The sequence below is a fragment of the Protopterus annectens genome, chromosome 4.part1 (genome assembly GCF_019279795.1).
Source record: "Protopterus annectens isolate FY-2018-M chromosome 4.part1, PAN1.0, whole genome shotgun sequence".
NCBI lineage: Eukaryota > Metazoa > Chordata > Ceratodontiformes > Protopteridae > Protopterus > Protopterus annectens.
Window position 1 is genome coordinate 306551049 of NC_056734.1, and position 18959 is coordinate 306570007.

The 18959-nt window shown below is 37.6% G+C and overlaps 1 protein-coding gene across 8 annotated transcripts in view; it reads left to right on the forward strand.

Moving 5' to 3' along the window:
- The first annotated feature begins 8590 nt into the window (after positions 1-8590).
- Positions 8591-18959, forward strand: part of LOC122800839 (uncharacterized threonine-rich GPI-anchored glycoprotein PJ4664.02-like) — a 662067-nt gene continuing 651698 nt past the window's right edge. For all 8 annotated transcript variants that reach the window (XM_044070146.1, XM_044070147.1, XM_044070150.1 and 5 more), the window contains exon 1: positions 8591-8732. In XM_044070146.1, coding sequence (XP_043926081.1) covers positions 8657-8732 — 76 coding nt within the window. In that variant the 5' untranslated portion in view covers positions 8591-8656. The remainder of the gene's footprint in view (positions 8733-18959) is intronic.

An 18959-nucleotide genomic window follows, 5' to 3' on the forward strand; every position in this document is an offset into this window, starting at 1 on the left:
AAGATCTAGATAGGCTGTGTGAACCACCTTACCCTCAACTATGGCTTTGGTGACTACTTCAAAGAAGTCTATCAGGTTTAGGAGACATGATCTGCCTTTTACAAACCCAAACTTTGTGGGGTCCAGAGTTTGGAAATTTCCATTGTCTTTGTTTATGAGTTCCATGATGATACGCTCCATGGCCTTGCAGACGAGGCTCATCAGGCTAATGGGGCGGTAGTTCCCAGGGTCTGTTGTGGCCCCCCCCTTTGTGGAGTGGGATAATTGTCACTGTGTGCCATTCAATAGGCACAAAGCCTGAGGTGAGGCTATGATTGAACATGGTACTTAGGTGGGGTGCCAGTTCATTCTGTAGTTCATGAAGAAGGCAGCCTGGGATGTTGTCAGTTCTCATGGATGCTGTGTTCTTGGCTTTGGAGAGTGAAGTTTTTACCTGTGCAGCCGTGATTACAGGAACTTTGCATTCTTCCAGTATAAAGATGGGCCCATTAGGGGGTGAGAGGAGGGTAAAGTTAGCACTGAACTTATCTGCTAGGATGTTGGCAATATCAGTTGGTTCTGTATATTTAGTGTCATTGTGCTGTAACTCAGAGCAGATCTGAGTGTTGCCATTGAGATTTTTGACATAGCTATAGAATGCTTTGTGGTTGTCTTTAGAATCAGTGGCAATTTTTTTTTCATCGCTAGCTTTGGAGGATTTTATGAGGGATCTCAGCTTCTTACTGAGGCTGACCAGGGAGTTCCTCCAATCATGGGTTTTTACTCTTTTTTGCAACAGTTTCTTTCTTCTGTTGTAGAGTTTGTTTATGGCAGAAGACCACCAGATTGGCTTCCTTTTTTTTGGAGGATAGCATCTTGGTTCCTTTAGGGATAGCATGATCCATGCACTCGTGTAAGTGCTTATAAAGTGCATTTGTGTAGGATTCAGCAGTCGTACCTCTATTGTCCATCTGCATGGGTGTCGTGAAGTTTGCCACTTCTATCTTAAGAAGCGTGACGCTGGCTTTGGAGAAATTTTTTATGGTTGTTTTCCTAATGGGGGCTGGGAGTGGGATGTGGATGTTTAGGGTGATTAGCTTGTGGTCAGATCTGACCAACGAGGAGCTGACCTCTGGTGTGGGACACCGGTCACCCATGTTGGTGATGACCAGGTCTAGGATATTGTTGCCAAGGTGGGGGTATGGATAAGTTGATCCAAAGCATTGGAATTGATGATTTCCATAAAACATTGAGCAAAAGAGTTGGTACATGAGTAGTTTTCCCAGTTAATGGTAGGGTAGTTGAAATCACCCATTATTAGAGTGTTGGGTTGTACCTTCATATTTTCCAGTGTATCAAGAAAAGAGGAGTGGGAATCCTGGGGCATGGTGGGGGGTCTGTACCAAGCTACAGTCTGGATTGTGGTTTTGCCCAGAGTTAGTTGAACTTAGATAATCTCGGATGCATTATGCTGAGCAACTAGCTTGGAGGTGTGGATATCCTTAATGAATATGGACACGCCTCCACCTTTAGTGTTTCGGTCCGGGTTTAGTGGCCAAAAGGTGTGGTATGAATTATAGCCTGGTAATGCAGGGGTTCTCTCTGGAGCTTTGAACCAGGTCTCTGTCATTGCACAGATGTCAATGTTCTCCATTTTAAGGAGTGCCTCGAGTGAGTGCATTTTGAGGTTTAGACTTCTAGCATTGAGTAGCATTACCCTCAGATTTTGCTTGCTTGTACCTATTACGGTGGTGAATTTGTCATTTAAACCTTGCCTAAAAAAGGCACTATAGGGGTGGCAAGAGCCTTTGCCAGTATCTGGAATCCCAAGGGTGACAGGTGCAGGCCATCTCTGGCAAAGCAGCGTGGTCTGTCGATCATGTCATCCCAGGCAGACAGATACTGGATTCCCTTTGAATGACACCAGAAGCTTAGCCAATTGTTAAAGTCAATCATTTTGTCCTTGTACTGTGGTGTCATTCTGGGTGATGGCAGGATGCTACTCAGGGCTAGGGTCATAATGGCCTGGGCTACAAGATCGGAGAGCTCCTCCATGTCTCTTTTCATGTAGTCCAGGGAGATACATCTCAGGTCATTCACACCAACAGGGACAATGACAGAGTCATATTTGTACTTGTTGTGAAGTGACCTGAGTGTGTGCGTTATGTGGCAAATCCTGGCACCTGACAGGCAGCTGACAGTAACTTTTTCCTTGTTTAGCCTGGTGAGTGGAACATCAGTGTGCCTGACTATAGAGTCACCTATGACTAGAGTGTTGGGTACGTTATGCCTTATGGGCTGTAGTTGAGTGGCACACTGAGTATGTGAGCTATGTGTCATTTGGGTTGTGTTGGGGGGGTGGAGGTTGCTTGCATTTCTGCTTTGGAGGTTTCTGTTGTTTGGGCAGATTTGTACTGAGAGCCTCCATGAATGTAGGTGTGTGTTTTGTGGTTCTGTGTGTGTGTGTTTTGGTAGTGTAGGTTTTGAGGGACTATCTGATGAGTGTGGTGCGGTGCAAGTGTTTACCTTCTCCTCTTGACTGTTTAGACCAGTCTTTGGTGAAGAGGGCTTTGCTTCCAGTTTGGCTATATAAGTGCATCTCTCACAGGTGATAGTGTTGGGTGGTAGGAGGAGAGGGTTGACTGTGTACATGAGGCAATTGCTGCATTGTCCCAAGATGCCCAGATTCATCAGGTAGACAGGAGAAAACACCAGGAGCTATCCTTTAGACATGCCTGAATAGGTGCTTATTTATTAAGTACTAAAAACTGTTTTCCTCTAGACAAGTGAGGTAAGTTGAGTGCTGTAGTAATTTGTAACTTATTTAGTGCTTACAATGAGTTTTGAACAAGTGCTGAGATCAAAGAAACAGCTGAGTGCTAAAACTAAAAAGCTGGCTAGTTGCAAGGGAAATTTTGAAGAACAGACTTTATGGCACCAGGAATAGTTTAACCCCAGTTAAGTGGGGGGGGGGCTTAAGAGCTCACAAACAGTCCTGGACACAGCAAATCCATATCTGACCTGCCACAGGAAAGGGGGGAAGCAAGCTTAGATTTTTTTTTCCCAGTAAAGTGGAAATGGAGAAAGCTGGAACAGAAGTTAATTCAACATTAAGAATCTGAGTGGGTTGGCCTTCACAAATGTTCTCTATTAGATTGAGTGAACTAATGACACTAGACTGAGAGGAGTGTCACAGATCAAATGTACAGTATGGGCGGGCAACTGCAAAGCCACCAAGTATAAGAACACACAACACTAGGAAGGGTGGGTGGAAAAATTACAGTTCCTAGCTGTAGCCACTAAATGAAAGTTTTAAACAGATCGAGGAGCAGACCCGAGAATGCTTTTAACTGTAACAGACAAAAATGCACAGAAAAGCGCAGATAGAGCTCTCACAAATAGAAAATACAACTCTCAGTATGAAAAAGCAGTTTACAGTTAAGTAATGTTAAAACAGTATAAAGCAGTACATAAATGCAGTGAAACAATAAAAAGGCTTTATAACAGTGCAAAAATATAGTAGATCAACTGTATAGCACACATATAAGTGTTTCAGAAGTGCAGTTCAGTGAAATAAGTGTAAGAAATAACAGCCTGTTCTTGGAATCTTAAGGAATTTCCACTTATGCAATGCAATCCAGAGCCTGACAATACAAGCAGAACCTTTATAAGACACAGGGTTTATATAGCAGTAAGAATGGAGGAGTTGGAAGATCAGATTACTAATCAGCCCCTGCTATTACCCAATCACTCGTACTACAGAAGGTCAGGAGGCCTTGCTACTCTCAATAATAATGAAGACAATCAGCAGAAAATGGCTGCCAGAAACAAAGGAAACTCAAACAAAACTACCAGCCTAGACAAAAGGCCTCTATCAAGATTATGCCACCTGAGCAGAACACAGAAACCTCACTTTAAAAGCATAGAAGGAACACCCACAGAGAAAATTCAAGTCTCAGTATGAAAAAGCAGTTTACAATTTAGTAATTTAAATAAAAAAAGCAATTATAGTAATGCACACTATTACAGTTCCTAGCTGTAGCCACTATATGAAAGTTTTAAACAGAACAAGGAGCAGACTCGAGAATGCTTTTAACTGTAACAGACAAAAATGCACAGAAAAGCTCTGATAGAGCACTCACAAACAGAAAATATAACTCTCAGTATGAAAAAGCAGTTTACAGTTAAGTAATGTTAAAACAGTACAAAACAGTACATAAATGCAGTGAAACAATAAAAAAAAGCTTTATAACAATGCAAAAATATAGTAGATCAACTGTATAGCACAAATATAAGCATTTCAGAAGTGCAGTTCAGTGAAATAAGTGTAAGAAATAACTTAGCCTGCTCTTAGAATCTTAAGGAATTTCCACTTATGCAATGCAATCCAGAGCCTGACAATACAAGTCTCAGGTTGTATGAGGAGGTTTTTCCATGAAGTGTAGCAGCAAGGGGAGTAAATATGTGGATTTATATTGGTCCATATGCTTGAGATCCTAAAAGTAGGTTAGATGTTTTTCATGGGTAGTCATTTGGGTTTTTCAAGGGTGATACAGTGATGCACATGGAGAGGTGAGTTTTTAACGATCCAGCAGGCTATATTAGAGATCCTCTAGAGTGCGCAATGTTTTCCTTGGAGGCAGAAGCAAAGATAAGGAGACCATATTCAAGACAGGAAAGGAAATGTCATTTACCAGTGGCTTCTCTTGCTGGTTGAGATATTAAAGGGAAGTTCTTTTTTGCCCCGAAAAGGAAGGAGTTTATTTTGGCTCTCACTTTGTCTATGTGGAAAATTAAGTTTAGTGACTGCTCAAGCCATAGTCCTAGGCATTTGAAGGTGGGGGGTTTCTCTATGGAATGTTTATATAGGTCAAAGATAGTTACAGAGTTAGGTTCTTGGTGACTTTTCTGTGGTGTTCCAAAAAGCATAGTTTTGGCCTTGGTAGGGGTGTGAACTAATTTTTTTTGAGCCATTGGTGGACCTCATGTAAGTCTGACTGGTGTTAGCATTGAATGTCCATGTAAGAGTGACCTGAACAGTAAATTACTATGTCATCAGTGTAGAGGAAATGTGGGAGATGTGGAAGGTCAGACAGAAGTTTGATAATGAATATAGAAAAGGCAAGGGGGCAAAAATGAATCCTTGTGGTATACCTTTGGTAATAGGTGCAGATTCTGATTGGGAAGATCCTATTTTAACTCTGAAATATCTGTCAGTGAGGAAGTTTTTAAACCAGAGAGTGGCATCTGGACTGATACCAATTTCAATTAGTTTGTTTTTGAAAAAGATAGTGGACAATGTGTCCATATTCCTTTTTCTGGTCTACAAATAGAGCACCTGTAAGAAGGCCACTATAGAAGTTTAGCTGGACATTATCAGTTAGGGATAGCTGTTATCATCTGCTTGATCCTTCTGTTGTACTAGCTGGCCCTCAAGCATCTAAGTTACCTATTATTCAGTTTTTAGTCATATGTAAAATTTTTAGATGCTACGTCACCCTGCTAGCAGACAATCATGTTCAACTAGTCTGTTTCACTTTCCCTGCATATTAATGCTTTGCTCTTCTAAGTAGTGCCTCATGTGTGTGTACAGAATAGAGCAATGTTAATTTCTATCAGCTTCTCAGTTTTCAGCCTTGACTTAATCATGGCAATAGTCTTTCCCTCATTCACTCTTTCCTTCTCTTCTGTTTTATAAATTAAATTTTAAACAACAGGTCTTTTTTTTGTTTATGGATTTTCCATTTCAAATAGCAAAGAGGTATATTGTGCACTTATTCTCCATCAACTTTTCTTCATCTAAATTAAAAAAAAAAAAATATATATATATATATATATATATATATATATATATGTTCAGAAGACAGCTGAATAAAATGTTGATACATTTTGTGTATGAGATAAAGCCTCTCTGTTTTGAATTTGCAACCATGCAGTGCTGTTAACATATAAAATTACAGTTTGTATACTCTTTGTTAATTTGTATTGCTTGCTTTCATTTTATTTATTTATTTACTTATGTATTTATTTATTTATTTATTTATTTACTGGGGAAGGGAGTCATTGCTTACTCCGAAGTGACTTGACCTAAAAAAAAAGTTGCTTACTCCGAAGTGACTTGACCTTGCAGGTAAAGGTTCTGACCTAAATCCATGTTGCTACAGAATTGCAATCTCACTGTGAGAATAGTAAACATGCATATGGTATGGTGGGTACAACCTTGCAATGAGTGATTGCAGATATTACTTTTCATTGTTTATGTACTTTCGTAATTTAATTTCATTTCAATGGAATTCCATAAAAAAACAGAGAATATAAATGCAGATGAAACAACTAACGGAAAAAATATATATTTTTCTTTCTCAGAATAAATCAGCAAAATCTTTTTTTTATTATTTAAAAGGGACAAATGCTATTTAAAAATCTTAATACTAAGAAACATATGTTTTTCCCAAGGAATACATCCCAAACATGTGCTTTGCTCAGATATTACTTTCTCAAACCTACTTATTCTAACTGCAATGTTGTACAGACAGATGGACAGACAGGCAGCGATGAAAGTAAGTTCTCCAATCAATGCAGTTTCATTTGACAAGCTTTATAAGTGGCATGAAATACCTTGATTTGTTATTAGTCAAGTCATCAAAAAAATAATTGTGTGTGAATTAATACAGGAGAACAGCAATGTTATAATTACTTAAAACCTGAACTTTTCATTCTCTCTCCTTATAAATACCCTCATTCACAGTATGTTAATTCAGGCTGACATTTCAGTAAATATCGTAACTTTTGAATATCTTTTTGATCTTTTTGAATGAAGTCCATGACTGGTGTCTCACAAAAATTCCTTGTTAAAAGAGGTCTATCATTTGTCAAACTAAGTACACTGGCCGCTTTCAGTACTTTTCCAACGACGAAGATTAGAGTCCTGTCTAGCTATGCAGAGGGATGTAGCAGCATATTGTGCAACCAATGGTTGCTTACATTTTAATGTGTGTTGCAGATTTAGTCTGGGTTGAGCCATGCTTCAAGTTTTTTAGGCTATGCTTTGTAAGAAACTTTAATTATTTTGCCACATTCTGTGGTACATGGATGACCTTCATAAATTTCCGCTGTATATGTTTTTTTTTTCTTTTCCTGCTGCATGTGTTTTTGAGCAAAACAGCAAGCATACTGACAATCTCAATGCATACCTCTCAAGTGTACCTCATTATGATGAATGTACCTCATTTGGGGTCTTAAAAAGTTCATGTTCCTCGAAGCTCCTCAATGTTCCACATTGAAAGACTCTGTCACACATTCAATGTTGGGAATTTTTTTAAGTGAAATCCGTTGTAAATAGAAATTAATCGTATTAATTCATTAAAAGATCTCCTTTATAAGTAAAACCAGCATATTTTAACCATCCTATGACCTTCCTAGTTGAAGTTGTTAGTAAGCCATTAGTATGTGTTCCACATTTTGCCCATTTGTTCCACATTATGAGGGCTAGTGTTCCTCATTTTGGACATGAAAGGTTGAGAGCTATGTCTCAATGTTTACCTGTTTTCCAAAATGCACTCAAAGCTGAAGTGCTGGCATTAATAGAATTTAGTGCAGCATTTCTTTGGGAGTCAGAAATATGGTTAACATTAGTGCATCACCTGTCGGTCTCTCTTTGTTTCTTTTCTAGTGCTACATTGTGGTTGTAAAGGTAGACTTAGAAGATGAATATTGTTTATTTTTTGAATCGGTAGGCTTTTATAAGTTGTATGATGCTCTTGCCTTCTTCTTCTTTTTTTTTTTTTTTTTTTTGTTATTGCAATACCAATTTCCTTGTTTCATTCATTCAACAGTTCTTTGGAGTTTTTTCCTTGTAGTCATGTAAATGCAGCTGCACCCATTAATACTTATTTTCCCTCAGGCAAATAGTCTTGTTTCGATTTGCAAATCAATAATACAAGTTGTCAGAAACCTGTTATTATTTTGTACTTGCTACACACCTAGTTATTCATTTTATGATAACCTTCCTAGACTTCATTCCTTGTAAACTTTAAATTTAATGTGCAACTCTTGAAGTTAACAGTTATATTTTTGTAATTGCATGCTTTCTTCCAGTGATATGTTTTTAACAGTATAATCATTACTTTATAACAGTTATATTTAGAATATGAGATGATGCTCAACATCCCTTTCTTATTTCGAAGTCATTCACATTATTTGTGGTAATATTTATTTTAGTTTATTTCTAGCACTCTGTAAGATCATTTACACACTGCAAATAAAATTCATGTAAGATGATATTGTGAATGTCAAGCAGTACAACATTATCAAAAATTAAAGATGATCAGCACCGTGTACAAAGAAATCACAGTGCATCTGATTTGGAAAAATATTTATTTAGCATGTTTTGGAATATGTTCCTCACCCACTTATGAGAAAAGATAGAAACATGTAGTTGTTTTGATCAACAGGTGACCTTTAAACAAATTACACAAGGCAAATGTTGTCAGCAATATTTGGGAGGTGCATACCTAGGAATAACACAATCCTTTATACATTAAATTAGACACATGTCAGTATTCTTGCAATGTGTTCAGGGTGGAGCAGAATATAATTAACTTATACTCTGCTACTGTCATTCCAGCTTTCATTCATTTAGCAGACTTGTAGGTGGCGTGTTTTATCAAAGTGTAACATGTCTATCAAATATTTATGGATAACTCTATTCCTTATGCATGCTTTACAAGATTATTCTGATGGCCAAATTACAGGTAAATTTATATGATTCTTAAAGATTTAATAGTTAACTTAAACTCTCTGCAGTTGTCATTTTGTTAAACCTTTCAAAGTACTGGTCGATACCTAAAGATTCTGTTATTTCAGCTTCTTTCGCATGCTACAGAACTGCCAGGGTTATGGATAATATGCTTACAGTTGTTACATATACTTAATACTATCATGAGACGAATTTACAGATTAATTAATATTTTATTATAGTTATTGTAGAAAGCTGCTATTATTACATTTCAGAAAGGTATAGAACTTATGATGTCAGCATTTTCATCAGTTTTTTGAGTGCAATAATTTAGCATTTCATTACATTATATTACAAGAAAATGCTTCAGCTTTTGGATCACATAGTTGTCAGCTGCCCTTATTTTTGCAGAATCTCCAGATTTCCGACTCATATTTTTTATCTGTTTCTCATAAAATTGTAGTTTTTTTGGCAAATCACTGACAAATCATTAAGGACTAAAGTCAGAAAATAATGGCAAACATTTAATTTTCAGACTTAAATACCTTCAGAAAATTCATGCCAATGCAAAACCTGCTATTCTGTCAACTTTCTAAGTTTATAAGAGCAATATTTTAAAAATATCCCTGTTTTTGGTCCTTTGTCCCCCCATTGTTTCTGGCTGTGTCCAGATTTCTTGCTCTAAGAGGTTGACAGGTAATTGGATGTTCAAGTCATATAAAACTGAATAGCTCCATTTTCTTTTGAAGTAGCAAGAATACTAGGGTCTATATTACCATGTTGACAGGGCTGTTCATTGAGCACCTGTACGTCGACACATGTACACTGAAATACCTAAATGTCAAATGGCTACAAAAGCAATTTTTTCCCAGGGAAAAAAATCTCTAGGCCGTTGTCAGGAATTTGCCATTTTCTCCACGGTAGTGCAATCTCTGAGTTTGTATATTTAAGTAGGGGGAGTGGGGGGTAGGGGTGTGTGTGGGGGGGTGTCTGTCGGTCTGTTTTGTTTTTGTTGGCTCAGTGAATTTTTTTTCCCTGAGAAAAAAATTGCTTTTGTGGCCATTCAACATTTTGGTATTTCGGTGTACGTGTGTCGACATAAGGGCATTTGATGAACAGCCCTGTTGACATGGTAATATAGACCTGGATACTAGATCATACTGACATTTCTGTATGTTATGATATGTTCAGATTTTACAAGACTGTCACTGATTTGTTTTGTGGAATAATTTTGTCATGTAATTAGTACAAACTGGTAATCTCTAGTAGTATATTACTACTAAAATGTTATGAGTCTAAGAGCTGATGGTAAGCAGTGCTGTTGTCCACGAAAAGGTTAGTCACATTGTAGCTTAATGGTTAAGTTCTCTGCCTCAGAGTTCGATGATCTGGATTTCACTCACGGCCTTTGACTGCAGTCTGTGCTCTTTTTTTGTGTGTGTTTATATTGATGTTTTCTGTTAAGTCATATTTCCTCCATCATCACCAGAAAATGTTGGTTAAGTAGCTACTCTCAACTGTCCATATAAGCTGCATTTACTCTTGTGTGCAGTTGTGAACCATGATCAGTTAACTTACTTGCTAAGGACATTAATAAATTACATTTGCAGGAGGAAACTAGTTTATATTCATTGCAGATGGATTGCTTATAACTTTAGCAATCAGTTGAGCAAAAGACAAAAAAGTGATTTCAAAATTATTAACTTTTTTTATCAAATCCCATGTTTCTAACACTATAACTGTTGTTTGAACTGTGTGAGTTTCATAGAGTTTCATAGAAACTTCAAGGGTACTATTTATGACCGTTCACATCCTACTAGTACCTTTCCTCATTAATTATTTCCTTTTAAAAGGCGTGTCATATCAGCTAGTCTTGGATTACATTTGTATCTCCCTATCCAGTCATTTAGGTTATATTCTTACCATGCATGGACAGTTTATTCCAGTGGTTTTGTAGGTTTAGGGTTAAAAATTAATCTCATCATTTTTGACAAACTGCATATTCTCATTTGGCATATGTACCAAAACAGCATAAAGTTACTCAAATTGAAATGTGTACATTCACATATGCATCATGCCAGTATTAACGACTGCCAGTGCTGCAATTTCCAGGTGTATCAGTGCACTTTGGTTGGCTGAATCTTTTGTCAAGGTATGTAATGTATAATGTAAGTGTTCCATAGCAGTGCAGAATGCATTACATTAAGACATGCATACTGTTATGAGATGTGAATACCTGAGATGTGTTGAGTGTTGGGAGTTGTACTGTGTTACATGAGCAAGCAGCCTGTAGCAGTGCATGTTTTGTGGTTATAGATCAGTGCATATAGGGTAGTTTCCCTTGTCTAGACAGTTGTTTGATCATGGAGTCAGTATATATGCATTTAGAGTATTTTATGCCCTCCCACATGGAGTTAGAGTATTTTAGCCCCCCCCCCCCCAAAAAAAAAACTTATTTTTGTAAATTTAGTAGATTGATGAGTCAATGTATTTTCCATACAACTACTCTTGATGAAGTGTTAGTTTAATGAATGCCGTAAATATGTATCTATAGCTCTATCTATCTATTTATCTATCTATCTATCTATCTATCTATCTATCTATCTATCTATCTATTCATCTATCTATCCATTTATCTGCACAAAATTCATTTGGATTAAATTTACTTTTATTTTGTATGTAGCCATTCTTTTGTGTTTATTTTCCCTTCTGACTAAAGGTTCCATTTTTAATAGATATCTACCATCTGTCTCTCCCCACCCTAGAGAATAATGACATCTGTGCAGTTACTGAAACTTGGTTCAAAGCCAAAGAAAGCACTCTGGCAGTACATGGCTATTATGCCTCTCATACGTTCTGACTACTCACTGAACACGAAAGAACAAAAACAGAGGTTTATCTATCTACATAAAGGATAAGCACAGCTCAAGTCTGGTCAAACAGTATGACACGCTTGAGCTACTCCATGTCCACTTAACCATGGGAAAAATCCATTACCATAGTTTCTTAGCTACAGGTTCCCCCATCATGAACCCGGAAACGTATACATTGTATCTGAAGTTACTAGAATCACTCACCATCCTGCCCAATACCATACTCTACTCATACGTGGCGCAAAAACAAAACAATTTCTACTAGGCAAACATTCTTAAAACTGCAAAACACTGTAAAAAACAAATCAGACTAGACAAACTAAAATACTGTAATAAAATTCAAGTTAACCACAATACCAACCCACAAAAGCTCTAGGCCACTATAAATAGCATTTTTCAATGAGGGCAATCACAGACTACTCATCCAAACATAGATTACCACCTCCATAAACACAGCAACCTAATTCAATGACTTCTTTACAAATTCTATTCCAAAACTATCAGCAGACCCACCCTCCTCTACGCCCAATATGCTACATAACCCATCAAATTCAAATAACCCCAACTCCTTCACTCTTCAACCTGTACCAACTTACACCATATATAGACTCCTAACCAAACTTAAACCCACCACCCTAGCAGTAGGCAAATTACCTGTCAAATTCCTACAAACAGCCACCAAAGCCATTTCCTACCCAATATCAATAATCATAAACAGATCAATCTCAGAACAAAAACTTCCACTTCTCTGGAAAATGTCCTATATTATATCAATATATAAAGGGGGCACTTCCACTGACCTAACTAACTTTCTCCTTATGGCTATACTTTCTCCACTGGCTAAAATACTGGAAAACATTTATCCACACCCAGATCCTAACACATCTCCTCTCCAACAATCTTCTTTCTTATGCTCAGCATGGATTCTGCCCCAACCATAGTATTACCACTGCACTCATCCATTTTACTAACCTAGTAAATATGCAATGTAACAACGGCCAACTAGTGTCAGCAGTTTTCCTTGACATGTCAAACGTGTTTGATAACGTCTCCCACATAAAACTTCTAACATCACTCACACAATTAAAACTAACTACCCCCACCCTGCTATAGTTTCAAGGCTACCTCTCCCAATGCCAACAAGCTGCTCAGTGTGAAAATTCCTTTTCCCCCTTCCTCCTGTGAAACTAGGAGTACCCCAAGGATCAATCCTAGGACCCCTACTTTTCACTATATTTACAAATAATCTTCACAAAGCCACCCCATTAGCAAACTCAGTTCAATACACTGACAACTCCACCTTAATCTGCTCTGCCCCCCCCAACAACTTCACATTAAGACCTAAGAAGCATTTATATCCACTGAAACCCGGCTATCAAGCTCCCAGCTAAAACTAAATCCTACAAAGACCCACCTTATGCTCTTCCATCCCTCCAAAGCAACAGTACTTGTTCCTCCATTCTCCATTTCTGCGTCAGATAGTACCCCTATCTCCCCTGTCACACAAACCAAATTTGTAGGGGTCATTATTGACAATAATATGAAATTTGACAAATATATAGCTCAAACGATAAACAAAGTACATTAAAATAGGCACTGTTTACAGATGTAAAAACTTCCTAACCAACAACAGTAAAGTTACCCCAGCTCATACCCTTCTTTTCATAAAACCAAGTGGATAACAAGTGCCTGTAAAACCAAAAGTAAGAACCAGAATAAAAAAGTCACTTCAGGAAGGACGACCAGGATCCAACACTCCAACTCAAAGAGCACTTTAATAGTATATCCAGCAGTTAAAAACACACACGAACGCTTGAGTTTACACTACATTTTTGTCTTGTAACAAAACTTCATCAGATGAGCGCATACCACCATATTACCACTTTTTCTATTAATTGAAATCACCAAAAAAGCAATCAGCAAAGTGGAATACACATGCAAAAATAAAGAATATGTTAAACAGTTAATAAAAAGTTAATAAAAAAACACATATATAAATAATCATTTAAAAATATTATATATCCAGAATCTAAAACCATTAATGGTCATGGAAACCCAATTATTTAAAAACATATTGAATAATATACATTCAAAAATGTATTTATATCTGTTAAAAAATACTGAAATGTTTGTTTTGTTTCGTACCCACCTTCTCTCTACCTTACTATATGCTTCTTCTACCCAAATTAATCTAAACAAGACCGCTCTAAACAAGCTATCAGCATTCTACAACAAAATAGCAAAGTTCGCCACAAACTCCTCCTACTGCACCCACCACTGTCAAGCACTAAAACAACTCACCTGGCTGGAACTCTCAAACACCTTAGCCTAAGTCAACTTATTCTAGCTCACCAAATATTTTACCAACCTGAACAAATTCCAGCCTTACAAAACCTGATTACCGTCTACTCCAACAACCGAGAACTAAGATCCACTAACAAGGCATTAATCTCACTCTCCAAAAACCATTACAGCTCTCGTGACTCCCTGTATTCTAGTTACATTGCCAAGATGTGGAACTCCCTACCATTAGAAATCAGGTTACAGTCTAACAAAAACATCTTCAAAAAACAGCTTACTTCCCACCTAAACAACTCCTGGACATGCACCTGCCTCGCACCTGGCTGACATATTCTAATTCCTTCCCCTACCTGTTATCCTACCTCTTCCTGAAAACTCCCACAGATGCATTATATTTTATACTACTTTAGATACCAACTCTCAGCCACCTACTCCCATCTGTCCCTTCTCAAACCCACTAACTCTCCCCTAGCTTAAGCTGAAAAACCTTCTCCCTTAGACAAACTGGTTAGTATTTCTTCTTTTCTTTTTCTTCTTTTATCTTCATCACATCTTCAACGTTATCCCTATTAAACAAACTGAATGTACATACTATCGTATGTTACTACCTGCTATACTTTTTAAAACGATCTATGCTTATATAAATATCTAATGTATGATCATACAATCATTTGTTACTATCTGTTATATCTTGTATGTTGAAAACACAGAAACCTATGCAAAGGTGTACACAAAAGCCCTGCATGACCATATAAACAATTGTATTGAAACATCAGTACTGGAACAAAATAAACTCAGGTCAAACCCCAACAACAAGCATCCCTGGCAGACCCCTAGTATTAGTAGGTGTACAAAAAAAGAAAGAAAATCCAGTCGATAAGAAAACAAAAATGTGCAAAACAGAGCAAGAAGTCCCTCATTAGTCTAAACAAGTAAATCAGGGAACTTGTCAAATCTCTGAAAACAGACTTCGTGGTAAAAATATCCTCCAAAGCTAAGGATCGCCATAAGGAATCTTTTTCAATTATGTCTGCAGTCTTAATAGAAACACCCATCAATGTACAGCATTAGTTGTAGATGGCATCACCTACACTCAGCCTGAAGACAAAGCAAATCTGCTGGCTGACAAATCAGCTCAAATTTCACCTCCCCTTTCTCCTTCAAGAAATATCCTCCACCACTCACTGCCAATTATCACCAAAGAACAGGTTGTCACTGTAAGTAAAGACATGGCTTCAATGGGGCCTCTTAAACAGTTTAAATTGAGATTTATCAGGCCCATTAGGATCACTATTTAACTATAGCCTTGGGAAAGTGGGACCATCTACTGACTTGTTAAATTACAGACCCATAAGTTTGACTAGTCTTATATGTAAGACCATGGCAAGAATAATGATGGACCAGATAAATAATGACATAGAAAAACCTCCAAACACTGGACCCAACCCAATTCAGCTTTGTCAAGGGCAGGCCATGCCTACAGAATTTGGTGGGTTTCTTTCAGAAAGTCACTGAGGCCATAGATGCGAGTAAAACAGTACATACCACCTACCTCAACCTGGCTGAGGCATTTGACACAATTTGCCACTCTGGTATTATAGATGAACTCACAAAACTGGACATAAGTCCTTACCTCACCTGGTGGGTAGTCTCTGGATGACAAAGTTTGCTTATGACTGCATGGTGGGGGAAATCACTGAATCCCCCGATAATGTAGATATCCTTTAGGAGGGTCTAGATCAGAAATATGATTAGTTTCTGAAACATGCCCTAAAACTAAATGCTAAAAAATTATCATACCCTTTACGAAGTCAAATACCCCTGCAAATGACATCAATAACAAACCCCTAAGAGTAGACTCAGAGATGAGAGATCTAGGTACACAGACAGATAGTAGTCTGAACTTTGACCAACATGTGTCTGCAGTGCTGGTGAAGTCCATTTATGTGGCACAACTTATAAGTAAAGGTATGGCATCCAGTTCTGAGAAAATGTTAGTCCTACTGTACTCAGCCCTCATTAGACCAATAATTGAGTACAATGCACCATTTGGCATGTACTTGACTAGGCACTTACAACAGCTAGGGCAAACTCAGGGGTTCCTTACAAAAAAAAATACAGGGTGTAAACAACATGTCCTATGCTAATAGACTAAAATCCCTATCCTTTTACTCTGTCCCCTACCAACCATTAAGGGGTGGCCTATAGCTGACCTACAAGAAACTCACAAATCCAGCCCTGATGGAGCTGCTGCACATCCGCAAGTTAAACAGCATGAGGGTCAACCAATCTAGGGATCTAAATTAGTCAGTAACTCAAAGAAAACATGCTGGAAAAAAAGGTATGTGTCTCAGAGATTACCATTTCTTTGGAACATGCTTCCTATTCACAATTAAAACTATTAATAGCAGAGCTCTTCCCTGGTCATCTTGAAGCACAATTTGAATCAATGGATGGAGAATCACAAATTCACACTGGGGGTAGTGCCTCTCTCCCTTATGGATGGGGCAATCTGTGAGCTACTCAAGGCATGGGCACAAATATATGTCATTCTCTATCCCCAGGGGACATATATTGGGTAAAATATTGTTATATTGGCTAGGCTTGTAAGGGCTCATATGAACCTATTAACCTATAGTGGCATAGTGTTGGTTGCAGAGGCATTTAAGAAAGGACACCACACCACTGAGGTGTTAGGTGACCTAACTAATAGCTGTAGAGGGTATATTAAGCAGGAGACTAAAAGCGGTTTGGGGATATGTTTTCCTCAAAATGTTTACTGAAAGAAATTTCAACAAACATTTTTCAGTGTTTATATGTTTGTCAAAACTGCCAGTCAACATATATTTGTTATGAGTTTTATGAGTTGGTAGTTTGCCACAGTGACTATTCTGTGTACTGTAAGTTGTCAGTATTGTTTGGATTATGGATGAATAGAGTCTGTGGATCTGTTAAATTAACCATTTAACAAATGTTAGATAAATAAATAAAGTTGCCTTTTTCTTCCCTGAACTCTGCTTTTACATCCTCTGCAGGGCAGAGTAGTTACTATGTTCTAAAACTGTACATTTGAAAAGAGTATTCACATTATACTACCCTCATTCTCCAAAACCTGCTGCAGCCCACGTGACCATCATTCTTTACTGGCTATGGGGAAATGGTGTCAGACTTTGCTATCCTTAACCTAGAGAGGTAGTCTAATGCTCCAGAACAACAGTCAAACACCTGCCTTAAACTCAGTTTTGAGGAAGGTAGCTTTACTGGCATTACTTTACACCACTCCTGTCGCATGTCCTTAACAAATGCCTTTCTTTACTTTTTATTTTCTGATTGCTTTTCATCTCCATCTGTGATAACCATCATGCATCTCCCCAGTCAGATAAAGCTTTTTTGCTTCTTTACCTCGCAATTTCACTCGCTATCAGGATAACTACTGTTCAGTGAATCATCATTCATTCACCCATAAGGGTGTTTGTGCCCTTGTTGTCATTCTGGTTATTAGGGCTATTGCAATGGCCTAAACAGACCCCTGGATGGTGGTGCCTGTGATCTGTCTCACTGTGGAAGAACATAATGCCTCCTGTATGTGAGTACATTTTCCTTCACATGCACGTTTGGAAGGATACCATCAATCAGTAGCTTGGTGAGCTTAATGCCCAACTACAGGCCATGCATTTGCATCCTAGTCCTTCGTCCTTTGTAATTATGAGGTAGAAAGCTAGTCTCACCCAGACTGGAGAAGCTCATCCTTCCCTGCTAGCTCTATCAGCTCCCTGAGCCACTGCATAATCTATGTTTAACTGGCCTGTAGACAGGACATCATTCCTCTATGTCAACAAAGCTGGGTCAACTAGTTTGCTTTTTGAATAGTATTTATTTAAGAGTGGACTTTTATTCATTACCTATTCCCCACTTCTTTAAAGCTAGCAAGTTCTGGTACTCTACAGGTTGGTTCGTACTTGTAAAGATTCAACCAATGTCATGATGTTATTTAGAACTTTTCTTTAGCTTTTTTTGAAGCTTCTACTTCACAAAATCGGTGTTATTATTTTGTAACTTATTGCTGTAAAAGTGTACCTGAGTTGGTCTTGTTACAGACAGGTAGTAAAAAACAGGGTTCCAGATTCTGTGGTTTGGATCTTCTAAAACATAATAACTCTAGTGTACTTATGTGGCTGTTGATGTCACCAGAATTCATACTACACGTGTTTGATGCCAACATTATGTAAATGACCTTTCCTACAACCTACTTCTTTCTCTAAATGTTTAAGCACTGTTCTTGTTTCAGTGCAGGTTAGATCAAATGGTACATTATTGACTTTATGTTCTTTCATAAAATACACATTGCAATTGAATCCTGATTAAAACATAGGACTCTTCTAAAAATAGGCTGTGTCCAGTAGGATCAACCTGTAGAATGCCTAACTAACTAACTAACTAACTAACTAACTAACTAACTAACTAACTAACTAACTAACTAACTAACTAACTAACTAGCTAACTAGCTAACTAGCTAACTAACTAGCTAACTCTGTCGACCAGCAAGGTTAAAAGAAACATAGTTGTCTTTATTAAAATAATAAATAAGGAGCACTTTTGTGTCACTAACTAACTAAACAGATAAATAGATTATCATTATGAACTTGAAAAAGTGTCTTTTGGATGTAAAATCTCTTTTGGCATTTTCAATAAAAATTTTCTTCCTCCAGGTTTCTAGCTGTGGTTTGCATTTTTTATTAATATTACATAGTAAATATGCACTTATTTCAGTAGGTAAAAAATGCTGGGCTGCCATATCGCAATGAGTTTTACATTTTAGGTTGAAGGGGTTAACAAGAGAAGTGCAGGGCTTGCTATTGCCTGCATGTCATAGTTATTTATTATAACATCACAACCACTGCATATCAGAAATAAAAATAAAAGCAAAAAAAAAAAAAAAGGTCCAAACACAGCAATTTTGATCAAAGATGCCATCTTTAACATCACAGGTAGCATTTTCTCTGCCCCCTTCAATAAATACATCACACTGAATGACATTTGATTTGATGACCTTTATTAAACATCATAAA